This window comes from Cyphellophora europaea (genome assembly GCF_000365145.1).
Source record: "Cyphellophora europaea CBS 101466 unplaced genomic scaffold supercont1.2, whole genome shotgun sequence".
Taxonomy (NCBI): domain Eukaryota; kingdom Fungi; phylum Ascomycota; class Eurotiomycetes; order Chaetothyriales; family Cyphellophoraceae; genus Cyphellophora; species Cyphellophora europaea.
This window is the reverse complement of record NW_008481808.1, coordinates 830506-846105: the sequence shown is the minus strand read 5'-3', so window position 1 is coordinate 846105 and position 15600 is coordinate 830506. Positions and strand designations below refer to the sequence as shown.

General features: G+C 55.1%; 7 protein-coding genes across 7 annotated transcripts; 5 read left to right on the top strand and 2 right to left on the bottom strand.

Annotated features, from left to right (window-relative positions):
* Window positions 1-711: 711 nt before the first annotated feature.
* On the top strand, window positions 712-2508 carry HMPREF1541_01808 (uncharacterized protein; the record flags this gene model as incomplete). The annotated part of the gene is made up of 1 exon (XM_008716165.1): window positions 712-2508. The coding sequence occupies one exon, from the start codon at window positions 712-714 to the stop codon at window positions 2506-2508; it is 1797 nt and encodes a 598-aa protein (XP_008714387.1).
* Window positions 2509-2785: 277 nt separating this feature from the next.
* Window positions 2786-4185, bottom strand: HMPREF1541_01807 (uncharacterized protein; the record flags this gene model as incomplete). The annotated part of the gene is made up of 2 exons (XM_008716164.1): window positions 2786-3888; window positions 3939-4185. The coding sequence occupies 2 exons, from the start codon at window positions 4183-4185 to the stop codon at window positions 2786-2788; spliced, it is 1350 nt and encodes a 449-aa protein (XP_008714386.1).
* Window positions 4186-4605: 420 nt separating this feature from the next.
* HMPREF1541_01806 (uncharacterized protein) lies at window positions 4606-5418 on the top strand (the record flags this gene model as incomplete). The annotated part of the gene is made up of 1 exon (XM_008716163.1): window positions 4606-5418. The coding sequence occupies one exon, from the start codon at window positions 4606-4608 to the stop codon at window positions 5416-5418; it is 813 nt and encodes a 270-aa protein (XP_008714385.1).
* A 738-nt stretch (window positions 5419-6156) lies between these two features.
* HMPREF1541_01805 (uncharacterized protein) lies at window positions 6157-7772 on the top strand (the record flags this gene model as incomplete). The annotated part of the gene is made up of 3 exons (XM_008716162.1): window positions 6157-6407; window positions 6454-6621; window positions 6674-7772. 3 exons carry the CDS (start codon window positions 6157-6159, stop codon window positions 7770-7772), a joined length of 1518 nt encoding a protein of 505 aa, XP_008714384.1.
* Window positions 7773-8584: 812 nt separating this feature from the next.
* HMPREF1541_01804 (uncharacterized protein) lies at window positions 8585-10171 on the top strand (the record flags this gene model as incomplete). Its single annotated transcript, XM_008716161.1, has 1 exon — window positions 8585-10171. One exon carries the CDS (start codon window positions 8585-8587, stop codon window positions 10169-10171), a length of 1587 nt encoding a protein of 528 aa, XP_008714383.1.
* Window positions 10172-10557: 386 nt separating this feature from the next.
* HMPREF1541_01803 (uncharacterized protein) lies at window positions 10558-14616 on the bottom strand (the record flags this gene model as incomplete). The annotated part of the gene is made up of 1 exon (XM_008716160.1): window positions 10558-14616. The coding sequence occupies one exon, from the start codon at window positions 14614-14616 to the stop codon at window positions 10558-10560; it is 4059 nt and encodes a 1352-aa protein (XP_008714382.1).
* Window positions 14617-14942: 326 nt separating this feature from the next.
* On the top strand, window positions 14943-15575 carry HMPREF1541_01802 (uncharacterized protein; the record flags this gene model as incomplete). Its single annotated transcript, XM_008716159.1, has 2 exons — window positions 14943-15118; window positions 15179-15575. 2 exons carry the CDS (start codon window positions 14943-14945, stop codon window positions 15573-15575), a joined length of 573 nt encoding a protein of 190 aa, XP_008714381.1.
* Between the last annotated feature and the right edge of the window lie 25 nt (window positions 15576-15600).

Here is a 15600-nt window from a genome sequence, read left to right as displayed (position 1 = left end):
TCGGCGGGCTTGTGGTACCACCTCGCTTATTCGTCTACTTTGATTCCTGGAGACTGCCGTTAGAAACCCGATGGTTTTCTGATCAGCTCCACCCGACTCAAGCACTCTCAAGAAGCAACGAGCGACAGTCACGGAACAGAACCTCGGACTACTGTTTGCTGCCATTGACCAGCGTGAAGCTCTTTGCATCTAATACCGATTCTGCTCGATGCAATGCCCAAAGTCAAGCTGTCTTGCATGCGGACTAGAGGCAAGACCACAGGCGTCCTGAGCACGACACTATACTGTCATTGGCATGGCAAACCCGGAGAGAAGCGTGCCATTGAGTGGAGCCCCCGTCATCAAAAGACGCAGGGGTGTCGGAGTTGGGCGGAGATGGTCGGAGTTTTCGCCCCCTATACCCTCCCCAGACGGAGCTTCTATCAACCACTTCCTAACACACACGCCCCGCAGCTACAACTGCCTTGGAGGAGACATCGGGTGGGAGGCCGCCAGTACACCCAGACCTAACATTTGGCTCATCTTAGCGGATCTTCGCGCTCTGTATCTCGGCTAAAAGCTCGCGGACGACTGCTTGGGTTTGGAGACTAGTATACCAGATAGTCCTTCTGAGCAAATTGGCACATCTTCGAACTTGAAGTCCTCTAGGCTCGTCTGTCGGTTCTCTCTTGTCTTCCTTTTCAGACCCGACCGGCGCAGCTGTCGCCCAATATGATCTACGACCCAAAGCACACCAGTTTTTTTGGCGCCGAGCCATGGTGGAAAACAGCAACATTTTACCAAGTGTACCCGGCGTCCTTTGCGGACTCGAACGGCGATGGCTGGGGTGACATTCTAGGGGTCATTTCCAAATTGCCCTACCTCCACCGCCTCGGTGTTGACTGCATCTGGCTCTCGCCGTGCTTCGACTCGCCCCAAGTAGACATGGGCTACGATGTATCGGACTACCAAGCAATATATCAACCTTATGGCACCGTCGATGATGTTGATCGTCTCACCGAAGCCTGCCACGCTCTTGGCCTGAAACTCATTCTCGACCTTGTCGTCAACCACACAAGTGACCAACATCCCTGGTTTCAAACATCCAGATCTAGCAGAGACTCGTCAAAGCGAGACTGGTATATCTGGCGTCCCGCCCGCTACACAGACCAAGGCGAGCGACTACCACCCACGAATTGGCGCAGCTACTTTGCTGGGGGCACGTGGACATGGGACGAGCACACGCAGGAGTACTATCTTCATCTGTACGCGCCCTGCCAGCCAGACCTGAATTGGGACAACCCCGACGTTCGTCGCGCCGTGTACGATGAAACCATGAGATTCTGGCTCGAGCGCGGCGTCGACGGCTTCCGCATCGACACCGTCAACAAGTACAGCAAAGACACCCGCTTCGTTGATGCCTCAGTCACCGACCCCAGCAGCCCGTGGCAAGCCGCACCCGAAATGTGGTGCAACGGCCCTAACATCCACGAATATCTCCGAGAGATGCACAAAGAAGTCCTTGGCCCTTACAGCGCCGTTAGTGTAGGCGAGCTGTCCAACTGTCCCGAGACCGCGGACGTCATCCCATACGTCCAGGCCAGCGACCCGCAGATGAGCATGTGTTTCCAATTCGACCTCATCCGCCTCGGCACCGGCGGCGGCTTCGGCGACAAGTACATCTACCGCCCGTTCTCACTCAGCACGCTGAAGGGCCTCACGGAGAAGTGGCAGACCTTCATTGATGGCACTGATGCCTGGACGACGGTCTTCATGGAGAACCACGACAACGGTCGGGCCGTCAGCCGCTTTGGCTGCACCGACACCGCGCAGCAATGGCAGGCCAGCGCGAAGATGCTGGCGCTGTGGCAGGCGACGTTGAGCGGGACACTGTTCCTGTACCAAGGCCAGGAGATCGGGATGGTCAATATGCCGCGCAACCGGGGCATCGAGGACTACAAGGATGTGGAGAGCAGGGGTTTCTACAACGAGGCGCTGAAGAGCGGTGACGAAGACAGGGTCAGGAAGACGATGGACGGGCTGCGCACCCTGGCGCGAGACCACGCTAGGACGCCGATGCAGTGGGACGCCGGCCCTTTCGCGGGGTTCTCGACGGCCGAGCCTTGGATGCGCGTCAATGACTGGACACTGGACGTTGTCAACGTGAGCGCGCAGGAGGATACAGAAGACAGTGTCCTTCGATTCTACCGCAGCGTCTTGCGCTTGAGGAAGGAGTATGTGGACCTCTTCGTCTTTGGCCGCTTTCAGCTCCTGGAACCGGAGGACGAGGACGTGTTTGCTTATCTCAAAGAGAGCCCGGCTCAGAAGGGCGACGTTGACAGCGGCCAAAGGAGGAAGGCGCTGGTGGTGCTCAACTTTTCAAACGAGGCCCAGAAGTGTCCTTCTGCTGCGATGGCGTTGCAGTGCGCGGAAGAAGAGGTGCGGTTGTTGGTCGGTACGGTGCGTCTGGTGGGTGACGGGAAGGGGTCGCTTCGGGCTTGGGAAGGCAGAGTCTACATCAATTTCTGATCCACGGTCCGGAGAAACCACGGCTGCTGCGGCTTTTGGGTTCGCGGGGAAGGGGTGTGAGTGGGCGTAGCGGGGGCCTGCCGTACGTGTGAGTCTGGTAGCACCGACCAGGGCATCGGCAGGATTGAGGAAGGTACAACGCGAGGCCTTCGGAGCGGAGAGCAAGCTCACCGAGGAACTTCGTGTTTATATAAATAGAGAAGCGTTCCCACGTCTGGACGTTCTCGAGAATTACAAAAGCACTGGGTTATGGTGGTCACAAGAGGCGGAAGCACGTCTACACCGCAACAGCCTCTCTCGCCGGCCCCTCCATGTTCCGCTCGCCATGCAATCGCTCCAATCCCTCCCCGTCGACCACACCACCACTCCCATCACCAGCGATATCGAAAGTCGGTCTCTCCTCCGTAACCGCCGCGTTGAAGCCCGCCACCCTGAACACGGCGCTCTCCTCACTCAACGAGTCAATGTCATGACACTCCAAGCACGCCTCGCGACTCAACAAGACCGCCTCGTGCGTCCGCTGCACCACCTCGTCCTGGTACTGCTGCAGCCCCTGCTCCAGACTCTGTTCGCCGGCCCGCCACCGTGTCAGCTCCCACACCAGCTTGACGGCGTCGTAGATGCCGTGGTTGGCCGCCTCGCCGCGGTACATGGTCATGGTGTGGGCGGCGTCACCGACGAGGCTGACCCGCGAGTGCGCGCCCGAGAGCCACGGCTGCGTCGGCCAGTCTTCGAGCTTGATCTCGAGCGCGGGCGTGTCGTCTGGAATGGCGAGGATGGCGTCGCGGAGGGTGGGGAAGAAGCCCGTGTCGCTGGTGGCGGCGCGTTTGATGGCGGCGAGTTGGGCGGAGGGGGTGGAGGGGGTGGGGCCGTGGCGTGAGGTCAGCCAGGACATGTTGAATTGGCCTTCGTAGTAGGGGGAGGAGGTGGTGGCGCTGCCGTTCGAGGCGGGCGTGCTGAGCATGGAGAAGAAGACGAAGAAGCCGGATTTGGGGTGGCAGCCTTGCCAGAGGACGGGGTGGATGGCGCGGAAGGGCGCCATTTGGTCGGGGGATAGTCGCAGGGTGAGACCGTTGAAGGCGACGGGTAAGGGTGAGAGGCGTGAGGCCTCATCGCCGACGAGCTGGCGTTTCACCCGGCTGTTCTTGCCGTCGACGGCGAGGAGCATGCTGCCGGAGGCGGTGGTGCCGTCGGAGAAGTTGACAGTCACGCCGTTGGGGGTGCTGGTGAAGTCCTTGACCCGCTTGTTCCACTGTACAGGGATGTCGGTACAGAGGAGCTCGCGGAACAGTTTACGGTTCAGGCGGTAATGCTGTGAGGATGGAATGGCGAACTTTACTGCCCCGGTCTCAAAGTCGAGGAACTGGTAGTAATCGTTCTCTGGATGAGACATCAGTAAGAGGCTCACGAACATGACGGACCGCTGCTACCTTTGCCGCCTTCGACCGGATCAACTTGAATGGATAGCAGTGTTTCGAATATCTGTGGTGGTAAGCAGGACGCCAGGGCTGGTAGTGCCCAGTGCATGGTAATGCCCCATCCTGCTGGACGTTCGTGCAGACTGTTGTCCCTGTCGTAGATCTCGAACTTGAATCCAGCCTTCTTGAGGCCTTGTGCCAAGGTCAGGCCTACGAGGCCGGCACCGATGATAATGATTGGCGAGTCGATGGAGGCCATTAGGGAAATGGCGTGGGCTTTCGTGATTTCGAGGCAAGGGATCACCGAACGCACTTGAGTCTTATCAAGGCGAGTCGCAATCGCTGAGCCAAGTTGACACAGTTGTCGGCAATTGTGCTTGGTGCATTGCATAGGTCGTGAGGTGGCAGGCCAAGTCGGCGATATGGATAGGCTTCAGATCGCCCATTACTACTGCGGCGGGTGCCATTACCGATTGGAGATTGCCATGTATGGACCTGGCCACAGTGAGGTGCTAGGTGGGGTACTCGGATGAGGGCGGGGAGACAGCCTCTGTCCCAGCCTCGATTCTGGCACCGCGGTTGTGAGCTATTTCATATGCCTAGCCCTTTCTTTGAGATCTAATCCGTATAGACATTGCGATAAGACCAACAAGTTTTTTCTCCCAGCAAAACGCCACAGATGTATCTGACCAAGACGATCAACGGAGTCGAGATATGTTACGATGAGTGCGGTGCTGCAGAAGGCCCGCCCATTGTGCTCCTGACAGGATGGGCCCATGATATGCGGCTGTACGATGGGATGCTACCGTACTTGGCGGAGAAGTACTGGGTCATCCGGCTCAATTGGCGAGGTCATTCTATCAATCGCGACTATGTCGAAGACTTTGGGGTTGAGGAGCAAGTTAGCGACACGCTGGGATTGCTGAAAGCACTGGATGTGGACAAATTCTATCTGGTGTCTCATTCTCATGGAGGCTGGCCGGCGCTGGAGATTGCAGACAGGTTGGGAAAAGAACGGGTCCTGTGTCTCTTGATGATAGACCAGATCATGACGCCTCCCCCACCGGAATTCGTTTCTGGTCTCCAGGCCATGCAGTCCAAGACCACCTGGCGAGCGGCGAGAAGGGGCCTTTTCGACCACTGGCTGGCCCAGAGTAACAACCAGGCAGTCAAAGACCATTTCACCTACAGCATGGGCTCCTATGGGTACCCAATGTGGTCGCTATCGTGTCGAGTTATCGAGGGGGCATATAAAGCCCACGGATCACCCATGGAGCGCATGAAGAAGATCCGGGACCCTCAGCCAATACGACACATCTTCTCACATCCCTTGGGCTCGCCAGAATACCGCAAGCTGCACGAAGATATGCGCAAGGACAACCCTTGGTTCTCCTATACAGATCTCAAGGGCGAAACACATTTCCCGGACCTCGAGATCCCACAGCGGGTATGCGAGGAGATTGAGGATCTCATTCAAGCCGTGCCGAAGTAGATACGTTGGCAAATAAATCTTTAGCCTTACTGGTAATATTACCCCTGCTTTCGAAGCAGCAACTGCCTGAAGTCCTAGAGCGTCTTCTATGTCTTGGTTTCTTGCTCGTGCATCCCCCTGTGCTTTCAGGTGTTGGTACCGATAACTGTGTTCCGCACATCTCCAGTACTCTTCGCGTCAGCCCTGTTCCTGAGCCTCTTGGTTTCAATGCTAAGTTCATTGAACCCCATGTGAATAGCAGAACTTGGTGGCTCCTGCCGCGTTGCAGTATCCTTCATCAAGATACCGTCGTCGTTTGAACGAGCTCGGGAGTGGTCGTCGCGCGGCCCGTGCAGTATCGGAACTGAGAGCCCTGCCGTTGCTCGAGTTATGAACCGAGTGCGGTCGGAAGAAGACTCTCTGGATGCTCTAGCCCGGGCAATCAGGCGCATATAAACTTCAAGCCCTGTCCGGTGACTAATCGCTGCCAATTGGTGGACGATGTTCAGTGCCTTGAAGAATCAAGTCGGCTTTATCAAGTCGGCGTCTTGGAAACCTAATCATCTCCCCAAGACTTCCTTGATAGGCAAACTGCAGCCATTCAACAGTCAGCGATGGAAATCCAGACCACGGTCCCCGCATTCCCTTATCAGGTTGATGCGTGGCCGCTAAATGAAATGGCTGTGGAGACCAGGTATATGAGAATCGAGCAAGAACCCACCTGGAGATGCAGTCCAACACTCGGTATCTTGTCGAGCTATGGATGACCTCAAGACCCCTTACAACGATGTCGAGTCGCCAGCTCCCAGTGTCAACACCCCGCCGAAGGTTGAGGAGGGCATCATTGAGGACTTTGTGACCCCTCGCTCTCTCACGCATGCTATCCGGAAGCTCACCCAGGCGGGCGTTGAGCTACGCAGCCTTGAGCCTGTGCCGCCAGAGCGACGGACTCACACCCGGTACTACAATGTCATGACCCTGTTCGGCGGGTCCTTCTTTTCGATTCTTCCGTAAGTATCTCCTCGCCTGGCGGTACTCAGCATTGACACCGCGTAGTCTCAGCATTGGAACGACACCAACCCTCATCTTCGGCCTGTCTTTCAGGGATGCGGCCATCATGATTACGACCATGCAGCTCCTTTTCATCCTTCCAACACTCTACATCTTGACCATGGCACCACAACTGGGCATGCGCCAGTCCGTGCAGTTTCGATACGTGTTTGGGTGCGTCAGTCATGGTACATACGGCGCCAGCCCTTACTGACAGGGTCTACAGGAAATATCCAAATGCCCTCATCTCGCTTATCGTCATCCTCGAGATTGGTATCTTCGGCATTCTTGCCGCAGTAGGCGGAGCAGAGTGCTTGTCCGCCGTCAGACCTGGCACACTCCCCGTGGAGGGAGCCATCGGCATCATCATGGCTGTTGCGCTTGTCATCGGTTTCATCGGCTACAGCGCTATTCACTTTGTCTGCCAGTGGATTTGGATCCCTAACATCATCTGCCTGCTTGTGCTCGTTGGCTCGGCTGCTAGCCAATTACAGAACCAAGCACCAGCAGCATCCTCGGGAGCAGCGCCCTTCTTGGCCACGATTTCAATCTGCGCTGCAAACATGGCGACTTGGGGAACCATCATCGGCGATTACACTTGCTACATGCCCGCTCACGCGCCCAAACTCAGACTGGTCGGCTACTGCCTGCTTGGTCTGTACGTCCCATTTACGCTGATGATGATCCTGGGTGCCGCCCTGGGTGGCGCCATCCCCATTGTGCCTGCCTGGTCCGCGGCTTATGGGCAGGGCAGCCTTGGAGGTGTGCTTGGTGAGATCTTGGTGTCCCGAGTTGGCAACTTTGGTCGCTTCTGTCTCGTTATACTTGGCTTCTCCATTGTCACGACCTCCGCACGAGACATGTACAGCATCTCTCTCTTCACCGTGGCAGTGATTCCGTGGTTGAGACGGATTCCCCGTATCATCATCCTCATTGTGGCAGCGGGTGCTATGGTTGGGATCGGGATTGCAGCATCAAGGTCATTTCTGCCCGCATTGAGCACGCTGGTCAGCATCGCCGGCTACATGACGGGCCCGACAGTGAGCGTTTTTCTGGTCGAGTGGTTTGTCTTCCGCAAAGCCGATCCGCAAAGCTTCGACCCTGCCATCTGGAACGATCATGCCGCACTACCGTCTGGTATACCAGCAATCTTCTCCACAGTTGCTCCTTGGGGAGTGATTGTCCCTTCAATGGCAACTGCTTGGTACGTGGGACCGATCGCGGTACACACCGGGGACTTGGCTTGGGAGTTGGGTGCAGCGAGTTCAAGCCTGTTATATCTGCCGCTAAGGGCACTGGAGATCAAGTTCAGGGGTCGCTTCTAACTTACATATGCGTCCAATATTTTACCGCTTCTACCTGTTGCGATGCTTCTGACTTGGCAGTGAAAGAGTATATGCGGACACCAGCACAGCCTTCAACTGTTCACAAGTTGCAGTATTTCTTTGTGATAGATCTCAGACCATCTTGACACAGGCATTGTCTAAATGAGCAGCCTAGTGCTGGCTTGCAGAGTCTTCGACGCGTCAAGTAGATGCAGGCAGCGATCCGGCGGCCCACAAGGTCGAACCTTGAAGTATCTCTGCGCCACCGTAGCCAAACTTCTTCGACGGGCGATGAGTAGCTATTTGATGAGCTTGCTCCCACAAACCCCTTGTACATATGATCGGAGGTCGGATGAATATGACCTGCTTCAGTTCGTCATGCTTCAGGCTTCTGCGCGGGCTAGGGTAGCATGCAAGACCTGCCATGCTAGGCGCGTGAGATGTGACCGGCCTCCCAATGGTACGACATGCTCAAACTGTCGTGCGGCAAACACGCCATGTGAATTGATTGACTCTCGACGAGGGAAGTAAGTCAATCCTCCGAACGAGCATCGAGTTGCAGCTGAGTCGCTTCTCGTAGGCACAAGCGCCATGGTACCAAACGTCAACCCAAAGAGTCACCGGGTTCACCAGTGGCAGAAGTTGACATAGCACAAGACCCTGGCAGTACGCCGGCAACAGCGGAGGGCCTGTCGCCTACGACCACGAGATCTGTGCGCCGCTACGTCAGCCCTTCACTACCGGAGTTCAACGTCTATCGTGACCCCGGGAGTGCCGAGGAGCGCGTAGTCTACATGGGAGATTCGTCAAACATGAAATATGTCATTGACGAAGTTGGCGACCCCTTTCGCAGTACTCCGCAGACTCGACTCTGGGGCGACCATCTACAGCTGTACATGCTCGAGCGGCTTGGACAACCCACGCGGGAAGCCTTGTGGCGGCTGCACTACTCGAATCAACAGCTTTTGAAGACACAAGGAGCCTTCAATTCTCTAGGGCGTCGTCTGGGTACAGATCTCGTGCAGAGCTATTTTACATACTCGTACACGCATCTACCGATATTTCAACGTCATGACTTAATCACCTTGCATGAGTCCGGGGCAGGTCTGTCACCGTTGGTTGCCAATGCTGTCTACTTCATCGGCACACTTCACTGCAGCAGCAGTACCATTGATGCACTTGGTTTCGGCACGCGATACATGGCCAGCACGACTTTCTATCGGCGTGCAAAAGCCCTCTACGATGCAGACTGCGAGTCAGATGGCCTGGCAAACGTTCAAGCTGCCATACTCTTGTCGCACTGGTGGGGAGGACCCATGGACCCTAAGGACACTTGGCACTGGCTCGGTATTGCATCTGGATTGGCACAGTCGCTAGGGATGCATCGAAGCAAATCGTATGCATGCCTACAGCCTCATCGTCGAACGCTCTGGAGGAGGATCTGGTGGGTGCTATACATCAACGACATTCACCACGCAGCGGTCTTTGGCCGACCTCCCCATATCCATCCCTCCTTCTGCGATGTCGGGCCGCTATCGCATGCGGATTTTGACGACGACGACGGGTCCAGGCCGAACGAGTCGACAATATACCTCATTTACCTTGCAGAGTTAGCGCAACGCGTTGCTGGATGTTTGTTCGCCAAATTCTTACCCGACGACCGCTCCGCTGAACGTGCAAGTCATTATCGCAAGCTTCATGATTTCAAACAGACCCTCAGCTCGCAATGCCCCATCTCATGCTCTGCTATTTCAGCTGACAAGGGATTCTGGCCCTCAATGCTGCACCTCTACCACTGCGACTATCAGATCGTCTTTCACCGAATGCTCTCGGACGAAGACGACAGTTCAACGACGTTCACTGCTGCCGGAAACGTCAACAGACTCCTGGAGGACTTGCTAGCATCTGGCCTGCTGGCCCGCGCTCCATTCATGACCTTCCCCGCGATCTTTGCGTCGATCTTGGTGAATATAATCCACATCCGCAAAGGCGAAGCACACATCAAAACCCTGGCAGAGAGCCGAGCACGCTTCTCCATGCGCGTCCTGGCCGACTTTGAGGACGCTTGGCCCATCGTCATCTGGACTCGGCATCTGCTCGAACGCCTCCTCAGCACTTCTTCTTCTGAGCAGGGCGACGAGCCGTGGGAATCGGCCGTCCAACCTCAAGCTACCAGGACCAGCCCTAGGGCACTCCGCGATGCGAATAGTCGAATCCGTCTGCATGGCCCCGCTGGATCACCAACGGAACGCAATCAACCCCAACCGAGCCCGATAGTTGCTGATGCCGGCACCGAAACCGACTTTGCAGCCATGCCTCTCATGTTCCCATTTGACGATCTTGCTGAAGGTGCGGGCCTTTTGGGAACAGAGTTGTGGAATCTTGATTGGCATGGTTGATCCTCTTCTACTGTAGCCATGGATGCTCCTACCCCATCATCGATTACTCCAGGAAGTTCCTCCCTACGCACAATCCGGGGGCGTTCCCTTTGCCAAGCAACTCTATCAGTCTGCGAAATGCAGACACATGTGTTGACAAGGGGTACCTACTGTCGCCCACTTTCGAACCAGCCGACAGAAAGTCGGGTGTTGGGAACATCGTCAACAAGTTATTCGCCTCCTGACTCTTTTCGTCGGTCTTCTACATAATCGTATAAAAAGAAAACATGTCATACACAGCGACAGATATCGTCCACTGATTTCCATTCTCCCGATAGCCAGAGAAGAGCACCAACTGCCCTGCCAATGCCAGCGCTAGCGAACCTCAAAACCATCACCACCCATCCTCATTCTACGAATTCTGTTACCCTCGCTCTCACGCTCTTTGCCGCATCCAAGATATCTCTGTCAAAGCCCTGCCTCGCTCCCACAGCAATCGCAGCTTCCAGGAACTCCAGCACCCTCCCGCAACCCTCATCGCCTCCAAACGCGCCACCTAGGCCGGTCCGCGTGCTCTCACTCCACCATTTGCCTGCGACATACAGCGCCTCCCTGATCACCTCGCCCTTCGCTTTACCGAGGAATGGCCGCTCCTCCGTATAAAACATCTGCTCCAGCGTATCGAAGAGCTGCTCGTGGGCTACGCCGAGACCCAGGAAGATATCGGTGACCCAATGTTCCGGCGCGACGTCACGTTGAGCGGTGTAGCTGTAACCGAGGAGAGTCGGGAGCAGAAATGGAACGGGAAAGGTGGCTTCTGAGAGGCGTAGGCGGGCGCCGAGGCTGCGGACCTCCTCTGCGATGGCCTCGAAGGGCTGCGGTGAGCCATTGCTGACGGTTCTTTCATGTGTCGTGTCTAACAGCTGTTGCCACGTGCCCTTAATGGTGCTGGGATCGCGGTGATCTGCCACCATGTATATCTGGAGACAGATATCGTAGTAGCCACCAGCGTCGGCAAATTTGTTGAAGAGGGTTGAGATGTCCAGAATCGGGCCATCAACTTGTTCTAGCACTTCAGCCCTCGCATTCTCGTCGAGACGAGTCTCATCTCGTAGTCGCTGAAGAACTTCATCCTGGATATTGGCAATGTCGAGTAGTTCCGAGATGTCCTGGAGAAGCTTTTGCTTGGTCTTGCGGTTTCCACCTTGCGTGTACGTAGAGGCATTGGCACGAGCTCGCGAAAGATATTCAATTCGACGATCGAGAGGAAGCTGGAAGCCAGACTGGGCCAGTTGAAGCTGCACAGTGGCGGCCTTCTGATATTGGTTGGTCTGGCCGTAGTAGCGCCAAAGCAGGTCAGCGTAGACGATGTCTTCGGCAGACTTGCGCTCCAGATACTTGATGATGAATGGGGATTCAGTGCTAAGCACGCGATCAGCCCAGCCGTTTGATAGATACCAGTCGTAAAGGTCCGTCAAGAAGAGCTCGTCATTCGACATAGCGATGACATCGTATGCCTCATTCCGGCGGATGGCAGGAAGGGTCGGTCGTCCGTCGAGGAACGTCGGCTCCTTCTCAATGCTCTTGTCAACCGAGACGATAACATCGTGAACCAAAGTGTAACACTTCTGTCGCTTCTCGAACTTCTCTTTCCTTGGATCGCCCTCAGGCCGACCATCCAGCATCCATGAGTGGGCATCATTGGCCTTGTCCATTTCATTCGCGACCTTGAGAATAAGTTGGATTGCTCCGGCGAAAAACCTCAGCTCGATGTACTGTTTCACAGCTGCCTTGAGGTAGTCCCTTGGGAGGCTATGGGCTACCTCTTCAAATAATCTCAAGCTATCGTTGAGCAGGTTTCGTGCAGTCTCAGCATTGGCGCCCTGTTCCGCAGCGCGCTTCAGCAGTTCCTGGGCTTTGAAGATAACAACGTCATCAGCACTGCAAAAGTTGCCACAGCGTCGCCGTAACGATTCCGCAATCGTCTCGACATTGGAGCCCTTAGCAATGTTCCGGTTGACGATGGCCTTCACAAGCTCTTTCGCAAGGTCGAAGCCCATCTTGGTGCTGAAGAGCTCCTCATAGGTGAGCTTGAAGAGCTCTGGGCGGGACGCTTCTGGTAGCAGTGGAACAATGTCTTCGACACGCTCTTCGAACAAGACCTGCACGAATGAGATGCCCTCGATAGTGTTGGCAACGAACTTGACTACCGCGTGTAGCGCTCTGTGCTCGCCCTGCATAGCGATCTCGTCATCCCGTGTACCGGCCTGCGGCAGATCATCAGGCCCACTCAGTCCTTTGATGAAGCTCTTGTTGGCATTGAAAAATCTCTGTAGGGCGGAAAGATCTTCTTGTACTGATCTAAGTTTTTCGATCTTAACAGCAGGCTCAACCACGTACTTATCCTTCTCTTTCTTCTCCTTGGCTATAACACTCCTCCAGGTTGACCGTAGTAGGCGCGAAAGGTAGAGGGTGATTGCAGCATGTCGTGGTGACGGGCGAACAGCGTCAATTAGAGGCATATTCCGATCCGCAACCATATTTTGATTGAGACTGGCCTTACCTCCGTGGTCAATGAATGTTTTGCGTGCCACTTCTAGCACGTCTGGATCGAGAATGCGAGTGGATCTGCTCTCCGAAGTTACCTCTTCTCCCTGTCCGCATGCCACGGCAAGGGCAGTTGCAAGTGTCTCTGTGCGGCCGTACGTTCTCATGAGATAATTGATATCGTTCTGGAAGCCTTCAGTCCCACCGCCCTGCCGTACCAGTCCAGCGAAGATATCAACAAGTCTTCTCCGTTTGATGACATGGATACCAGTGTTTGTGAGGATGGCGATCTCCGGTATGGGCTGGTCGAATTGCACGGCAAGATCATTACCGAAGCCTCTCGGAGTTGTCGAGGGCGCGATATACGGTGTCGAAGCGCCGATGTCTTCGGCCTTGCTACCCAGCTGGATCCACACGGCCGATTCGGCGGATTTGCTTAGCTGCCCCATCTCGGCTGGTCTGATTACTCGGCCAGCATCTGGCGCGCAAATAAAGAGGGAATCGGTTGGAGCATTTTGATCTTTCGTCGTAAAGCAGAAGAAGTATCCCGGTGGGAATCTCTTAGCCAGGCGTGTCTGGATGAGGGTATTGACTGGTGCATGCATGTTGTTGGCTTGCTGTGAGCCGGAATGAGCGCGGACGGTATTAGAGACAAACACTGCTGGTGTTGAAGGCGGTATTCTGACGTGTTGAGGCTCCATACTGGCTGGTCCACCGGGATTTTGGGAACCCCAGAAACCTGAGCTAGTAGTGCTGCAGTAGATCCGATATCCCGTGGCAGTAGTTGCTACCAAAGAATATCGTGCTGCCTCTTGTTGAGGGATCGCAGAGATTGCGACAATTGCGATCCGAGGATTGAGCGATTCGTTTGGGGTGACTAAGTGTGAGACCTTCGAGTAGAGGTCACTGGCCGACTTGGTGATGCATAGCGTCAAACTGCCATCAGATTTCATGAAGAAGACCCTGATATTGGATTTTGAGGAGAGCGTGTACACAAGACTCCGGCTATCATCAACGATGATCTGTTCGACATACTCTGAGGGGCGTGACCCAAGGGCTGGTAGGGACATTGTCAAGGTCTGCACCGTAGTTCGTGTATGGCAGATCTTGTTGCACTTGCCTCGGAACCAGCCGTCTTGCTGCTGGTATACCAGCTCGTATAAATCATTGTCCGTGGTGCCGCCAAAGAAGATTCTGCCTGTTGTCTTCGAGTGGGCAATCACGGACACATCCATGCCTCTTACTGACACAGACATACCCGTCTTGATGACGGACAGCTGTGGCGCTCCAGCAACCATTTCTGTAATCAGGCCTAGTAACGAGATCTCTGACGTTGTCGCTAGCACAATCATGTTTCTGACAGTGTCAAGAAAAACGCCCGGTTTTGGTACTGCCAGCTCGACGGCAGTAATACTATGTGGCTGGTCCTCAAAGCCAAACAACTCCGGGTTGTTGGCGGTATAGTCCCAAAGATAGAGCCCGTTATCGATCGAGACCCACGCGTGTCTCAACTCCGCGAACAGGCCCATCAAAGTGGTCAGATTCGAGTGATTGTATTGCTCGAACACCTGATCTGGAATCTGATAAACCCGCGCTTTTTGGAATGGTGCCCATGTTGTGGATGTCTGCACCTCATACTCCGAAGAGGGTCCAGGTGGTAGATACGCATCAATATCAGCAAACTGCGCTTCATCGTTCAACGCCTCATTGATGTATTTTGCGGCTCTTTGTTCTGGCTTTAGAGCCTCAGGTTGCTGCTGTGTTGTTGGAGCGGCAGGAGGATTCGCGGAGGGTGTTCGCTGGAGCTCTGGGATCGGTCTCTGGAAAATCGGCTGTGGCATTTGGTTCGGGAGCGCGGGCGTCTTAGGGAAGATGCCAGGGACAGGGCGCATCGGCGTGGCATAGATGTCTGCCGCCATGTTTGGCGCTGCCAGAGTATCGTGATCTTCGTTGTTTGAACTCAGTCCATGTGCATCAACACTGAAACTGAAGCTCTAATTTTGAGGGTATCATCACGCTTCACCAGCTGTGTTCGCGACTTCTGGCGAGCAGATGGGCAACACCAGATGAGATGGAAGGTCTGTTTGCGACTTGTCCAAAAGTTTTGGGTACAGCTCCGCAGGACGCGCTGCGGATCGCGACTGCCAAGCTTTTTATGTATAGCGACTGCGGTCAATGCTTTCCTCACCACTCATGTATCAACACATCCATCCACCCGTGACCTAGCCTTCCTGCTGGAGCTACAATGGCATCATCAGCACTCTACGCGTCTCGAGCGCTCCGCTCATCCACCTGCACCACATGTCTCCGCCGCTACGGTCTAAGCTCGCTGCGCTATTCGTCTACGGACGCCGCACCTCCTCTGCTAGCGCAAATTAAGAAGGACCTGATGGCCGCTATGCGTGCCAAAGACAAAGCAAGGTAGGACACTGAGAGATCATGCATATGCGATCGAGAGGGAAAAAGCTAAGGGCAAGGTAGGTCGAATGTACTGCGCGGCATCATTTCCGAAACGACCCAGATGGCTAGTGGTGCGAATCCCATCAAGACTGATTTACAAGTACTTGCTATGCTTAAAAAGAGGAAGTCTGCGTCGCAGAATGCGGCGAAGGAGGCTGAGGAGGCAAAACGCCCTGATCTGAAGGAGAAGCAGGAGCAGGAGATCGCCATACTGGATGAGTATGCTGGCAGCATAGCATTACTGTCGTTGGAGGAGCTCGAAGCAGCAGTCAAAGCTACTGTGGAGAAGCTCGGCGAAGATGGAAAAAATCAAGGCAGAGTCATGAAAGAGCTCCTGCGATCTGGTGGGCCCCTGGATGGAAAACCGGTCGACAAAGCTCAGCTAGCAGGCGTTGTGAAGAGTAGCTTGAGCAGCTGAGAGTGAGCGGAGCAGAGCTGTAACA